The sequence below is a fragment of the Phodopus roborovskii genome, unplaced genomic scaffold (genome assembly GCF_943737965.1).
Source record: "Phodopus roborovskii unplaced genomic scaffold, PHOROB, whole genome shotgun sequence".
NCBI lineage: Eukaryota > Metazoa > Chordata > Mammalia > Rodentia > Cricetidae > Phodopus > Phodopus roborovskii.
Window position 1 is genome coordinate 22,218,718 of NW_026126549.1, and position 16,454 is coordinate 22,235,171.

General features: G+C 39.8%; 1 protein-coding gene across 1 annotated transcript in view; it reads right to left on the reverse strand.

Annotated features, from left to right (window-relative positions):
* Piezo2 (piezo type mechanosensitive ion channel component 2) overlaps positions 1-16,454 on the reverse strand; it is a 330,402-nt gene that overhangs the window by 73,577 nt on the left and 240,371 nt on the right. Inside the window, exons 14-18 of the mRNA XM_051201086.1 lie at positions 13,853-13,976; positions 12,010-12,302; positions 10,459-10,607; positions 8,363-8,536; positions 5,591-5,632 (exon numbers count right to left, since the gene is read on the reverse strand). Coding sequence (XP_051057043.1) covers positions 5,591-5,632; positions 8,363-8,536; positions 10,459-10,607; positions 12,010-12,302; positions 13,853-13,976 — 782 coding nt within the window. The remainder of the gene's footprint in view (positions 1-5,590; positions 5,633-8,362; positions 8,537-10,458; positions 10,608-12,009; positions 12,303-13,852; positions 13,977-16,454) is intronic.

The window sequence follows — 16,454 nt, forward strand, 5'->3', positions numbered from 1 at the left end:
CAGAGGCCACACCAAGGCTAATCAGTACGTGGACAAAGACCCTGTGCCGTGAGCATTAGCTTCTCACCACGTTTTGTGGGTTTGTTTTAAGTTCTTTCTAAAAACAAACTGTCAACTCAGCTTTGCTAGACTTTCTTATTCAGGTTCTAGTGATTGGTCAGGAATGAGAGCTATTGACACCTAAACTTGACATTTTTTTTTTCCTGGAGGAGAAAATGGTCAGAGTTTAGGATGTAGAAGCATGAAATGGCATCGTGTAGTGCAAGCATTTCATGGCTTCACAGGGGGACTTACTCATTCTGGTGGATTGGTAATTTTTTCTTGATGCTGCTCAAAGTAATTGAGATAGAAAGGAAAAAAAGGAGATGAGAACAGAGGAATTATAAGGATGTCAGAGATCACATATCATGCTATATATCATCCATCCACTACCACATAGGGCTATGCCAGGTGCAGTGATGACCTAATGCCAAGTGCATTCCAGAATGGCACCAGTAGTTTTCGTCCACTAGGTATTTAGGCTTAGCAACTGATCCAGGTGGACAGGATGGTTGGTTTGTAGGGGAGAAGATTTATAGGCTCCCCACTCAAATGGCATCATGCTCTTTTAGTAAGGCTTCGAACCATCTTACAGGAATCGTGTCATTCACAGGTTACCTAAGTCTTTTCAAATTATTAAATAATGTATGCTCTTAGTCAGCCTTGGCATTGGCTAATCTCATGCTACTAGCTGATAAAGCATGTGCAAGGAGAGCCACACACTTTCGGGAGTGGTTATGGCATCTGCATCACATCCCGTCTGTGGACCACTGATGTGAACTGTGGATGGGAAGCTGCAGGAGATTCTGTAGGAGCCAGAGCCAGAGCAAGAATGCAGGGGATCGGGATTTACTGCCTTGACAGCAGCCAGGTCCCATAGTTTACTTCATAGCAGACAGCACAAGTGAGGGCTTTGTCCCACACTGTATTTTTGAGACAGAATAGTATGTTGCTCAGGTTGCTCTCAAAACCCCCAGGTCAATCGATCCTCCCTTTGCCACCCAAGTGGCTGAAACTATGGGCAGGTACAATGTGCCAAACTTCTTAATTGCCTCAAAAATGGGAAGTTCTTTATTCCTATTCAGGTGAATGTTATGAAAGACACTGTAAATGATGCAGTGCATTTAACAAACATGTATTATGGAAATGCTAATCATGTCTTCCAATTGTAATAATTATTCTATATATGTCAACCTGGTTATGACACAATAGACAATATGCTGCTATAAACCGGATTGTAGAATTTCACAAAATTAGCTGTTCTGAAATTTGGTTAATTTCCTATCAAATAAGAAATTTGTCTGGATAAATTCTAAGCTATGTTCATTGCCAGAATACTTGAAAACACCTATAGTTTGAAGGCAATGCTGTCTTAGGACCATGTTGCCCTTGGGCTTTTAGAGAGTATCATAAAAATACATTTTCTTTAACAGGGGTCAAGCAGGTAGATTACTATATGCCAGGAGCACACTGCTAATTTAAGACAGAAAGTATCTGAGGGGAGTTCAGCCTAGGGGTGTGGCTGGGATGGGGGTGTGGCTAGGAATGGGGGAGTGGCTGGAGATAGGATTATGCTGACATCCTACCCTAGACTTAAGCTAGTTAACTCATATTCTCAATTACTGGAAAGATGATTAGTTTTAAAACTGCAATGATCACTTCTCGTTTCCCTCCTCCTCATCCTTCTTCTTTTAAAGAAATACTGTGCATCACAACATCAAAGACATCTGTCAATCCATCTGTCAGGGCTCTGCATGACATGTTTGGGTGTAGCAGCAGTATGGGGTCAGAGTTGTCAGTATACACTTATTCTGAAACTGCTGCAGCCCTGAACTATTTAAGTAGGACGGTGTCTGTCTTTAGGACAAAGACTTTGGTCATTTATCCTATGGAATGGTGATCTTGGATTACATTTTAAAGATAGCATAAACTTTGAACTGACAAGACAACTTTCTAATAATCCTTGCTATTTGTGGGATGAAACTCCTAGTTATGAGACTGCTGCTGGGGTCACTATTGAGGCCACATAAGAAAATGTCTACAGTAAAGATGGCTCCAAACTGCTTACCATATCTAGGGCACATAAAGTAAATGAAGGAAGGAGAAGAAGATGCTGGAATGAGTCTTTTGGAAGTAGTTCTACACTGACTTCTGGACACTTCTATATAAGAGCTCTGGGCCAGGCAAAGTTGAGAGCAGAAGGCCTCTGGGCTCTGCAACTCATGTTTGCTGCACTCTGATTTAATTCATGAGAAAGGGCAGAGGGACATTGAGGTAGCCTCTGGAGCAATGTCCCTTTATGTCTTAGGATCAGGGGAAGGAAAGGGGAAGAGAAACGTGCCAGAGCTTGTTAATGCTCTGAAAATTTCATTGGCTGTTTTCTTTCATTATACATTCAGGAGAACATGTGCACATGAAACACACATAATGAAAACATTTTCAAAGCACAATTGGGTGGAGCATGTTGTTTTAAAAACACCATGTAATCTTTTCAGCTCTGTCATTTTTATCTTTATTATATAAGAAGAATGCCAAAAGCCTGGGGTTCAGGAGACAGAAAGCCCAGGGAATCCCCAATGGGAAGAGTTTCTACCTACGTGGCTTGGCAAAGTACTGGGCCTGCCTCCTTAGCCTCAACCTGCTCATCTGTAGGATGGAAACAACTGGGATATTTTGAAAATTAGGGCGGTTTCTGTGGATGGTTCACATAAGCAGTAGTTACGAAGGAAACATTTAAGGCAAAACCCCATCTTCTAAGGAGAGACTTCCATGCTTGGGTGTTGTCTAAGTTCATCCTAGTGAAAAATCAGGGTAAAGCATGTGCTCTTGCAGGGTCCACTCAGTGAAGGCCAGGGGAGAAGATGCTTCTGCTGCCTGCCTGTCTGCACATTTAAGAAAATCTCTCTCAAGGAAAATGTCCAGTGTTTCTCGAGGGCATGTGTTCTTCACACTTGCTCACTGTCCTGTGTGTGGCTCTTAACCACTGAAAACACGGGGCTCAGGATTGAAGGAAGTGACCTCCGCTACACACAGCAGCGTGAATGTCCTCCAGAAAACTGATGTCACTTTGAGCCAGAGAAGCCCACTTTGGGGAGATATTCCCTGAAACCTCAGGCTGCAGAACTCATAGTGCTTGTCATTCTTTTCCGACCTCATAGAGCACTTAATGTCCAGAGGACAGGCTTTTATCTGGGACCTTAGATAGATGTGAAATGGTTTCAGGAAGTCTTCCTTCTGCTTCCTGACAACAAACCATTTCACCCATCTGTCTCCACAGAAGTTCATTTTTTAACCTCTTTATGTTTTCTTTTTTTCTTTTTTAGTTGTCTTTGTGTACTTGTCTGTCCATCCGTCCATCCATGTGTGTGTGTGTGTGGGGGGGGTTGTGAGATTTACACTCTGAGGTATGGGCTCCTCACTATTAATTTTCGAATAGTAGTATTTTTACTCTGCTTGCCCTAACAAAGCAGATGACTTTCGTCACATTTTTTAGTCCAACTCTTTCATTTAAGAGCAGTACACACACTGCTCCACCTGTATCATCATTTTTATTCTTGGTATGTATTCTGTGGGACCCTCTAGAAGGCACCAATCTTGTTGTCAGCCATCTCTACATTGTGCATTTCCACATGACAGCTCAGTAACTGTTAGTAAGGGCACTTGCTTCAATGAAAGAAACTGTGTGCCATGAATGCCAAAGAGGTTTACTTTAGTACTAGGACTTGCTTTGAGAAGTTGTATATTAAACTAGTTTCCATTAAAGAAACTGGAAAACTGGCCATTGCAAAATCCCTTAGCCCACTAGTCTAGAACAGTGGGCTATTCTAACTGGAATGCGTGAAATATACATTGCACAGGTATAAGACGTGCCTGAAGTTAGGAAAGAGATGCACTGCAGATTTGTAGTGTTCACAATATTAGTGGCATCTGGAGTGGTTTTACAGAACTAACACAATTTCAAGAATATTGTATTCACATAGAAACAGCTGATCTGTGAATTTAGCATCACATCTTACATGTATGGTGTCACACTGATTTCTCTGAATAGAATCCAGAGAGGTGGTTCATTACTGAGAATATATAACTGGGAAAATACTCAACTTTATATTTTGACAATTTTCCCACAATTTAATAACATTAGTCTATATCATTTCCCAGTGGCTCAGTACATGCTATTTTCTTTTATCACATATTTTGGGTAAGGTAATATCTATTTTGAATGTAGGTATTTTGTATGTAGGTATAACTCTTTTTTTTTCAAATTTACAAACTCACTTTCCTAATTACATTTTTCTCCTTATAAAACAATATTGAACTTAAGAATATGTAATAAAGAGATCATTCTACCATTCTAATAGAGTAGGGAATTCTATTAAAATGTAGACACATTGTAAAGGTATTATGAAACATGTTTTGAAATGCCAGTCAATGTATTTGATTAAAGTTTTCTCTGGGGGGGTATGCTAGCCTTTCTTCTGGCTTTCTCCAAAAGTGAGAGATTCCACTGAAAAAATAAAGGTAGAGATAAAGCTGGAATATTTGGGGATTTAAAATATTTGGGGCAAGTCTGAATCTTGATATGTATCCCCCAATAAAACAAGTGATGCATGCTCTATGAAAAACATCAGAGAGCTGTCTTTTGTTTGGACACGGGCATTAAGTAGCTGGTAAAGATTCCCAATTAGAGCGTATCTTTCTTATCTACCCAGTGGCTATACCTGAGCTGGGATTGTTTTTTTCTCATACTAGCTTCCAGCAGATACCAGACAGCCCTTGTACAATGCTTAATTTTATTTACTCAGGTAACACCCATCATAAGGGAGGACCATGTCTAGTTATGTTATTTGTATTTTCTGTGGTGTGGGGACACATACTGTGTAATCTATGAATAGAAAAGATACTTCTTTAATATTTTGATATTTCTCATAGAATTGCATTTGGAAATTGAGTTTTTAAAGACCACATACCGTGGCCATTTTCTTTCACTCAGGATGTACCTACCAAATATCAACTAATGAGTAGGGTTGAGGGTTCAGTGATGGGACATCTCCTGTGTATGGCAAAGGACATCTAGACCCAAGAAGACCTACACCTAGCAAAGGAGATAAGACAAGCAGGGTTCTGGAAGGAAAGCTGACAAAGTGCCGCAGGGATCTGGAGGGAGGGCAGACAAGTGTCAGCAGGGTGTTGGCATTGATGGGATTGTGTGGAGCAGGCAGTTCTTGAGCTGAGCTCTCTCCTTAATGATCAGTGAGGTGTAAACCTCTCAGAAAAGCCGTGACCAAATCCTACCAAAGACCAAAATCAGTGGGACGTATAAATCGGGACCCAAACCAAATACTGAGCACCAGCTGAAGACCCTGGACCACCTCCACAGCCACTCTGCAGCACCATCAAAATGGCTTGGTTTGCAAAGTGCATCCACAAGCATACCTGGGGCCACCGTCCACTGTCTGAGGGCACCACTTTACTTTATATGGCAGTAAAAATGTTTAACATGTGAAGAAACATTTTTAAACAACAAGAAGAGAGAAAACATCAACATACCCACCTATTTATTATTAGATACACGCGGCCATTGACTTTGGCATGGCTACGCCAAGAGATGGAAGCACAGGGATGCAGTGGGAGACAGGTGGGAGAGAAAGAGGAGAGAGTTAGACAGAGGCAATGGAGTACGCTGTCCCTTAAGCTTTAGGCACGTGTGTCATCACCCACACAGATTCTGTGCCTTGTGGAAGAGTCCAGGCAGCAAGACTAAGGAGCGACATGAAGTCAGACACACACAGGAAAAGTGCTCAGAGACCACATGTCCATCCAGCCTCCTCCCTCCCATCTCACAGACTTCATTAAAACAGTAGTGATGCTTAACTTTGAAGACACAGGTTACCAAAGAAAAAACAGAAGCTGAAGGATTAACTTCAGCTCCTTTGTCACATTCTTAAAAAAATTAAAGTCAATATATTTTCTTTACAGTCTTTAAAATGTAAGCTAAAATGTATTTAGTATTTTCTAACATGAATCATAGATACTTTGTAATGACATCAAAGTAATTAAAATGGCTCTTAGGACACTCTTGTTACATAATGTGTATTATTTTTCTGATATGTATTATCAGTTAGTAAGTAAAATGACATTTCTGAGATTGCCCTCTGAGAAATTATAAGTTTTTCTTATATATGAATATAATTTATTTTTACAATTTTAACTATAACTTCTATAAGGACAAATACAGCAGATTGTACTTCATGTACAAGTGATGATTGTCTATACTGCATACACATACACTCCAGAGTTGTATAAGACAGGAAGAAGTCAATGGGACACCAGTAGGAGCCATAGTGCTACAATCAGCAAGTACAGTGAGTCCATTATTCCCCATCTGAAACCAGTTTTCACAGAGCTCTCCAAAGCAAAGGGGTAAGAGAAGGACAGCAGGGAGGTCAACCCCAACTCTGAACATATTCGTTTTTCATCTTTTAGATTTTAATGCAGTCATTGATTAGAACTCAGGACAAAAACTTACTGGGAGGTGAAAATTATCAGTAAGAAAAGTATAATCAGAGAGAATTTTTAAAAGATGATGTACATACCAAATACTCAAATTCAAATTTTGTGACTCTCTTATAGAAAACCCATAACCCATAACACCAAGGTTATTTAACTTCTGGAAAACTGATTTTTTTTTTTTTTTTTTGCCCCCTGACCTGAAAGTGAAATCCCTCCTCCCCTCCCTTTTCGCATATGCTTAAGTTGTCCTGGAAAGGTCACCACTCCAGGAATGCTCAAGGCTTAGCCATACAGGAAGAAAGGACACAGTCATCTGGGAGGGGTTAAATTATTTAGGGCTGCTGTTTCTTACTGAATTGACAAGCAAATGTTGAATTGCTATAGCTGTAGGAAGAAGACAACATGTACTTATTATGGGCAGTAATCCTTGCCAGAATCTGCATAATATGCATGGCAGTATATTTATATTTCAAGGGAACTCTGGGCTACATTCAAATTTCATATACATACTCAGTATACATCTTTTTTTCAGGTGGTGTTTTACTATTGTGATGAAACACCATGACCAGAAGCAACTCGGGGAGAAAAGGATTCATTTCCCTTACAATTCCTTTAAGAGTTCATCAATGAAAGCAGTGTGGGCAGGAACTCAAGCAGGGCAGGAGCCTGAGGGCAGGAGTTGTTGCAGAGGCCATGGATGGATGCTGCTTCTTGGTTCTCCATGGTTTGATCAGCCTGATTTCTTATAGAACCCAGGAGGACCAACCCAGTGATGGTCATACCCTCATTACTGGTCCCTCTCCCATCAATTCAATCATTAATTAAGAAAATGCCCTCCATGCTTGCCTGCAGCCTGATTTCAGGGAGTCTGCTTTGTGTCTGAGGGTTCTAGCTTGTGTTAAGTTGACAGAAAATTAGGCAACACAGATGATTATTCTGGTAGAAACCTGTGTTGAGCTTTGATCTGTAATCTGTAAAACTGTGGTCCTGAAAACATTTACTCTTCTGTACAAATTATATCCCAAATCCCATTTAATGATGCATCAGAAAACCCAGACGTGTGGAGATGATGGCAATAGTGACAGAAAGCCTCTACACACAGGAAGATATTTTAAAAAGAAGAAAGTTCTCATTGAAGATTAGAAAAAGCTTTAGGACAAAAAAAAAAAAAATTCAAGTCATCATTAGCAATGAGAGCAACAGTTACCTCTCACAAATGAAAGATTCCTCTATCCCCCTACCCATTTTTGTTTATTTGTTTTTTTTTTTTTTTTTTTTTTTTTTTTTTTGGTTTTAATTCTCTTTGATGTCTACGTTAGCCTTGAACTTATGGCTACACATCCTCCTTTGTTTGCCTCTCTAGTGATGGGATTATAGACATGGTCCACCCATGCCAAGCTTAAAATATATTTCTATATTACTTGAATATGAGTCTTGAAAATTTGCTGAGCATACTCAAATTAAGCATGCATATTGTCATAATTCTTGTAAATAGTTTTAGCTATAGTTATCACATCAATGCCAAAAAATGGTTAACTTGTGATATTTTCTAACAACTGTAAATTGTCACTGAGGGTCATTTTACCCTCAACAAGTTGTCTATGGAATCTTCAGTTCTAACAACTACTCATTGTCAAATATAGATTATCACTGAAGAACATAGGAGAGTTTGGGTTGCCCACTCTATCTCCACAGGGACAAGTTTGCATGGAGATCATCTCATAGGACATCTTGTGGCTCTGCTGCTCCCTGAAGCAAGGTACTAGGGCAGACATTCCAGAGACAGGAGAGGTGGCTTCTTCCATTTTCTCACCTGTAGATGGTGTTGTCTTCTTTGCTGGGGATGGACTTGAGGTCTGTGAGTTCCAGGAACCGGTCATGGAAGTAGTGGAGGTGTAGGATGCACACCAGCAGAAAGGAAGTGGGGATGAATATACGTGTGAACAGTTCTGCCACAGTAAACTGCTTCAGGCCAAGATCCTCAAGCCTGGCAAAGAAGGCAGAATGGCAGTGGTAAGCTCTCTGAGGCGCTACTGACCAGCCTCTCTCTCACAAGTCACAACAGCCATTCTCTTTGCTTTCATTACTTACAACTCTCTCCCTACTGTTCACACCAATCCAACTAGCCCATCTCCACAGCATTCAGTAACAACTCATTATAGCTGGATTCAGCAGCCGCAGCTCTGTCCTTGTATCTTTGGAGTATTAGTCTCCTTCTAATAGTTTTGGGGTCAAAGCAACACACATTTCTGGCTTGCTCTTTGGCACCACCTCCTTCTTTGTACTATACATAGCAACTGGATTCCATCAGATTCAGTTTGGGGGCCCTTTTCTTACACTCTTCTTGGTGGACCTCATCATTCCCTGCAAAGTTACCTACCCTTTTGGTTGCCAAAATGAAAATGCTTAGTAACATCACCATGATTTACTGTGCAACCAGGCCCACATTTCTACTGGACTTCAGATTCAGCAGTGGCCTTGGCTTCCTTCTTTTCCTTGGCATAGCTATTCTCCACTCTGGCCTCTCCTGAACCATTAAATGATGCAGACATCTGCCTTGTGCAAAGTTTAGACACCAGGAAGCACCCCCTGGTTCCTAGTATGCTCCTTAATGCTTGTTTCACCCCCTAGTGCCTCTGTGTGTCACACACACACAACCATTATCTGTCGCTTCCTTCCACATCTTCTGTGGAGGACCCTGTCTTTCTCACAGGACAGTTGCTAAGTGCCTGTGATGTGACTTTGTTTCTGTTCGCCACAAATCACATTCCCTTAGCTACTCAAGGAATCTTTCAAGATTTGAAGAAAATTCCAACAAGAATAAAATACAAACTGCTTGCTGTACCACAGCCTGGGCATTTGTTGTGCCCAGCCACCTCTCTTGCTATCCTCTCCCTTGCTCTCAGAAGGGGAACTTCTTTTCATCTCTCCAAGGTCAGCTGCATCTTGCCTTAGGGCCTTTGCATCTGCTATTCCTTCTGCCTAGGATGCTCTCCCACATCCTAGACTCGAAATCCCATTTTCCTCAAAAATGTTTGGTGTCTGGGCATCAGGTAGAATTTAAAAGACATCTCTACAAAGAATGCTGAGAGCACCACTCCCTTTATGGCTGTCTGTAGCACTCCAGCAGCCTAGTGTTTCCTTCATAGATTACCGGAAGTTTTTAATGCCCCTACATGCATCAAAGTAGATTGCTTTTGGGCTTCCCAGGCTTCAACTCTCTTTCTTGTTTCCTGTTGTATCCTTGGCACGGGACAAATATTCAACACACATTTATAAGGAATCCCCGTGGGTGTATTTGTCTAATCATACACAACCCTTTTCTTTTATTCTTTCTCTTTGACACCTCTGCCTTTTCAGATCAAGACCCAGATATAGCTAGATTTCTAAACTAGTTACAGAGATTCGTAAGAGAAAAATCAGAAGATAGCACTCTGCTGCAAGTGGTGGTATGCAATTGTGTCACTCTTGGGCAGCAGCACAGCAGGAATATTTTCCCCTGTGTCACCAATTCTATAGAGTCTAAGCCTAGACACAGGGAAGAGGTGGATAACTCAATCCATGAACTTCCCATGGGCTGGAAAACTGCTATAACCTGGGCAGCAAAGGGCATGGCATTATGCTAGGCAGCTGTGTTTCACATTGGATAGGCACTAGAAATTATCTCATTAAAATGAGGCTGAAGAATCCTTTGCCTGCCAGCCAGCCATCATGGAATCTTCACCACATTTCAAGCTCAAAATTTGACAAAGGGACCATAGCAGAATGGAGCTCTCTAACTTGCCTTTGAAGACACCAGAAGCATCACATTTTTCTAAAAATTTTCACTGGGCTTTCAGGAACAACATGCATTGGGAGCGTCAACATGTTTGCCCCCTTCCCACCCCATCCTAGGCACAACTCTCTTACTTTTCTTTCTTTAAGCCGGTCATGTTTTGCCACAGGCCTGGGAAGTTCTCAAACTGGTAGGTGTATATAAAGATGAGCACCAGCATGGTATAAATGACCACTGACATCCAGAAGTATTTCAGAATTTTCCTCCACCACTCATAGTGCACCTGCAAGTCAGACATTGGAAAGCAAAGGAAACAAAAACAATGGTTGGGAAAAAGAAAAAATGTCTCATAGATGGTGTCTTTGAAATAAAGTCTATTTTAGTTTTACATTTTTAAGGTTCTTTTTGCAGTTTAGTTGTGTTAACAGATGTTAGAATTCCAGTTGAACTGGCCACAGCCAACTGTCTTTGCATAAGTTGCTGGGTGTCACTGCTTCTAGGTACTCTTCATTGAGCACATGTTTTGCAGAGTTCCTAGACAGTAGCAGAAACCTCTCAACACATATCATCTCTAGGAGATCTAGGGACGGTGGCCGTCACATTGTTTGCTTTTTACAGAAAACTGCACCCATTTTGACATTCAATATTTCATTTAATGAGCAACACTGTGAAATAATCATCAGAGCGTCTATCATACCTTGAAGGTATTCAAGAGTTCATCAATTTAACATTCTCTCATTTTCACATATAAAGAACTCTTGCTATTGTCATTGTGTTAGGTATTCTGTTAGATGCCCAAAAGAATATTATATTGTTATTCTGGCCGATATCTTTGGACTCCCTTTTCATATCACTTCAACATAAGTTTTTGAAGAGGCTAACTCATTTTAATATGATTAGTGCATGCTACAAAAGCTCTTGCTGTCTCCCTTTTCTCTGTCTCCCCCCACCCCCTCCCTACATACACACACCACACACAGTTTCTTCATCCCAAAGCCTACAATATGAGCAACTGGAGAATCCTTAATTACTTAAGATTATCCACACATTGCTCTTAGATTACTAAATGTTAAACTATGATCTAATTACAAAGAATATTTTTCAAATCAAGACTTTTGGGAAAACTTATGAATTTTATTGCTGTTTTATAGAATCTAAAATTTTAAAATAAACCTGCCTGACGTAGTTCTAATTTTTAACTCTGTCATGGGTTTTTTTTTTTTTTTCACTTTTTAGTGCAAAGGATAATACTTGATAGTGGATGCTTATATGAAATGCATGGCTTCAGAATGGCTGTTTTAACTGCCTGGAAGTTTATTGAGATGCATATATATAGACTTTGGCTTTTTTTCTTTTTTTCTTTTAAATATTGGTGTGTTATTTTTTTCTGCTAGTCCTTTACAATAAAGTTTATAAATGCTATTGAAGGGTAGAATATAGGATTGATATACATAAATACCTAAAAGATTATTTTAAATTTATTGCTGTGGATCAAAGGCTATGAACATTGACTAAATAGAAATTTTTTAAAAGAGAGAGAGAATACACTGATTGTGTCATTCTTGACCTTAGGATTCTGAGCTTCATCAATCACTCTCTATCATATGGTCATCTCTATGGAGAGAACTGTCTGTACTGGTGGGTCGGGTGTGAGAATGGGAAACTTGGCACATGTGTTTACCTACCTGGTACAAGGCCACACAGAACAGAAACAGCACCATGTAGATGATTTTGTACATGACGATTTTCCCCTCAAAGCTGACAAAAAAGAACATGCCCCCGCAGACGTAGATCCAGTACTTAATGAACAGGGCCACCACCAGATTGCCCAGCACCTTCATGATGTCCTGGTCATCATCTTCTTCTACTTCTTCTTCCTCTTCCTTCTTTAGCTCATGCCTTTCTTCCTTTATCTCCTCTTCCTCTGCCTTCTCTGGGGGCTCTCCTTCTACTTGTATATCATGGAGTTCCTCATCTTCTAAATAGAAGACCATGTCATTAGTCCTGGCTAACAGCCATGCTTTGGCTATGGATGTTGCATGTGGACATGGAAGCATGCATTTTCTGGTTATTAAATGATTTTAGATGGCTCTAAAATATAAGGTAACATTGACAACTAACTGACAGTTTTTATAACTTTCTTAAAATAGTGTATATAAGAGAATATTTTATGCTCATTTCTCTGTAGCCCCTTTTACATTTTCAGTATTGAGGGTCAGACAGTAGAAAGATAAATGTGTAACAACAGTCAAAAAAAAATCACACTATGCTGTCATTTCTGATTCTAGTTTTTCATGGCTCCAGACAACATAAGCCAGATAAGAATGAGACTGATACCAGTTGTCTTAACTAACTAAAGGCATAACAGTTAAGGCCAAATACAATTTAGTTTAAAATAAACTGTAACTATTATTAAGATAAGTGTAAATAATTTAACAGCTTGAAATGAAAGGAAAAATCAGGAAATTATGTCAAAGTTACCTGCATTGTCTTTCCAAAGGTACCTAAAATTTGAATAATTCATTCAAGAAACCAATGGATTCCCAGAGAGAGGGGAGTACAACTGAAATGGGGCTTCGACTGTTTATTCTAAATTATGCATTCTTTACTAAAACTGAATAATTAATCATTGTGCTGAATAGACATTCAAGCTCAGATAGACAAGATCAAATCTTCTACAGTATTGTTGCTGAAACAAGAATCATTGGTCAGCCTTAATAAGAACTAAGCAAGCAACATTAGCTGGTTGGTGCTGGGTTTCTCGTGGTTTACTGCACTAGGGTTGCCAGCCCAGCTTCTCCTACCTAACTTCACATGGTGACACTGAACGTTAAAAAAAAAGAAAAATTAGTTTAGTTTTAATTATTTTTGAGTGTGACAGGAGGGTGTGTGTGCATGAATGCAGATGCTGGTAGAGGCCAGAAGAGGGCAGCAGATCCCCAGAGCTAGAGTGACAGGTGTTGCCTAATGGTGGGTACTGGGGAATTGAACTCATGTCTTTTGCACAAGTAGAATGCATTCTTAACCACTGAGCCATCTTTCCCGTCTCCATACTTCTTTAATATAATATAATCCATTTTATAAACAATAAACATACTTATTCACCTGCTTGGGGAATTAGAATGCAAGTTCTCATTTATCTGTACAGAAAGACCAAAGCTAAAGATATTTTAATAAATCACTACTCCTCCCTTTCTCCCCGCCCTACCCCGCTTCTTTTCTGTCATATTTTTAAAAAGCCAAGAATTTAAATTCAACAATGTGAGGTAGTTCACTGGTTCCAATTCCTGTTAGCAGTATGCCTTCACAGAAACTTTCTCTGATATTTAGTGTTGTCTTCGGTTGAAAGTCAAACAACACACTCAGTTCCCAACATGTGTTCTCTAAAAGTTTCTTTCTGTCTGCAGAGGCCAGAAGGGGCATCAGATCCCCTGGAACTGGAGTTCCAGGTGTTCGTGCTGGGAATTGTAGCTGTGTCTTCTAGAAGAGCAGCCAGTGCTAAGTCATCACTCCAGTCCCCCCACTTACCACCTTCTTCAAGTTCCTGACTTCCAATCTTGACCTCAGACAAAAGTGCTTCCTTCTCCTGAAGGGCCTTCTGCTCTGTAAGATGTTGCCTCAGGAGCAGCCAGAATGTGATAGTGAAGAGAATCTGAGAGCAGAACAAGGGAGGGGGAAGGTTAACAGCATTTACATTGCTTTCTCCCATGGTTGTGGGAGCACAGTGTGCAAGCCTCTCTAGCAATCCCTGTGCATGTGTGCATCACTCACACACTAGGTCATGTGTAGCACTGTTGAAGGCCCTGCGGAGATGAACAATTTCTACTTAACAAGAAGCCCCTGGATTCCTTCAAGGTCAGTGTCAGAGACTGATTTCTTCTTAACAGTCAGGCCTTGATAGAGTTCAGTATGTCTTGTATAACAGCCCTTTGACTCTTCAGTATTCCTTGTTTTAAAGATTCCACAGATATGGTAAAGAACATTTCATGCCAGAAAATATATCGGTTTGTTATTCCTATTCATCTTGCAGTGGCTGAGAAGGAATCCTAAAATCACCCATGTTTACATTAACCTTCTCTGGGGCTGGGGAAAAAAACTACAATTCAAAGAGCTCCTTTCTCTAGAGAATATACTGCCTAGCACATAGTAGGGACAGTTTTGGTCTTAGTGTTATTGAACTATGTTTCATATATCACACAACTTACTCATTTCAAGAGTACGTGTCAAAGCCTGGGGTGTAGATCAGTACATTTTTAAGTCTAGTGTGTACATAGGTAGGCTGGATACTTAGCATGTATGAGGTCTGGATTAGAGTCCTAGAACCTCCTGGGAACGATCTACTTAGTGGGTTTCAGACTGCATCCAGGGTTGCACAAACACTCCTGAAATCTATTTTGACATCTTTTTATTACCCTCCCCAGAGCAGCACAATTTCCATCATTCCTTCCTTTCATATATTAGTTCTAGATAATGATTAATTTGCTTTTTGTTTGTACTTATCTATATAATGTGGGCATTTAAATGGAGAGAATTACACAATTCTTCTGTAAATGACTTATTGGTGTAATAGGTTTAATAACATTATAATGTGTATACAGTTCTTCATTCCTTTTTGCTTTTATATTAGGGAGCAGCATCTCATTTTATAAAGATACAAGCATCTGCTCATGTACTCTTCAGTTGAGGACATTTAAGTTGCTTGCTTGCCTGCAATGGGTAACATTGCTATTGACATCCATGTAAGTTTTCCCCTGTCTCCGTGTTGCCCATCTTTGGCTGTGTGTTTAACTTTTGGGGGAACTGAAAAATGTACGCTTTCCAAAGTTGTTACACCCATTTCCACACCCGCCAGCAGCGTGTGACAGTCCCAATGTCTCCACATCTCAGTGACATTTGTTCATATTTGCTGATTCTGGACCTCTCAGTGGATGGATGTGACATGATGTCTTGAGGTTTAGAAAAGGTTTTCAGTAAATATTTGCCAAGAAAGAAAAGAAAAAATTTATAAGCTAAGAATGAGTTAGTTTTCATTTGCATCATCACTGACTTCACAAAGTCATCTATGCCAATTATCATTTTCTTTCAACTGAAATCCATGATAGTGATTCCTGACAAGCACGCAGAGACAAAAAGAGTCAAGAATTGGAGGACTGGTGCTTCAGAAAATTTGACATTACATTTTGGAAGTTTCTATTACGTGAACTGTAGCTGAAAACTAAAAAGAACCTTGTATAGTTAACATGTAGTCAGGGGTTAGGAATAATTAGGAGCATATGGGGTCTTTTCTAAAGGGAAGAATTTGAGAGAGTCTGGGAGTAAGAGTCAGATTTTGGCAATGCTGCCAAATGTTCAGCCCGGACGTCCTGAAGTACAGCTCTTTGAGGTCAGAGGTCACATACTTTTCTTCCTCATTTTGTGTCATGCTGACTCAAGCTATACTCGCGAAGTATGTTGCTAGTTAGCAGTATTTATTTGTTTACTTGTTTAGTTATTTGTGGGTAAAACAGATAGTAAAGATGATATTTAATCTTCTGAAATCAAAACCATTAAAGTGTTTCCAGCAAATACATATGCAATGAAATGATGCAGGTGAAGTCAGGACAACAAAGAAATAAAAAGCAAGTGTTATATCATTTCTGCTGCTAACAATGCTTTTGGAACATAATTAGTAACCTGTCAGAACAATTCCCCAATTTCTCTATATATTTTATGTTGCATTTCTATTTCACAATACTATTTCTACATCTACTGATACAGGAGAAACTTGAAGTAGTACAATTGAGGCTATAAAAAACTTACTAGTAAACTTTGGGACTACTGAATTACACAGACTATATATAATTACTATTATATTTCAAGTTACAAAAATAACTCACACTGTACTTTTTTTTTTTTTTTTTGTAGAAAGGCTGTCATATCTAAGTAAAAACTAAAAGCATGGTGTCGTTCATGTTATCTAAGTCAGGCTTGTTAAACTTTTGATCCCAGCTTCTTAGGAGGCTGAAGCAGGATTGCAAATTCTAGCCTCACTTGGGCTCCAGAGTGAGTTCAGCCCACTGGGCAATGGTATGGCTCAGTCACAAAAACAAAAAGCAAAGGAAGGGCCAGAGAGGGTAGCACAATGGTGAGA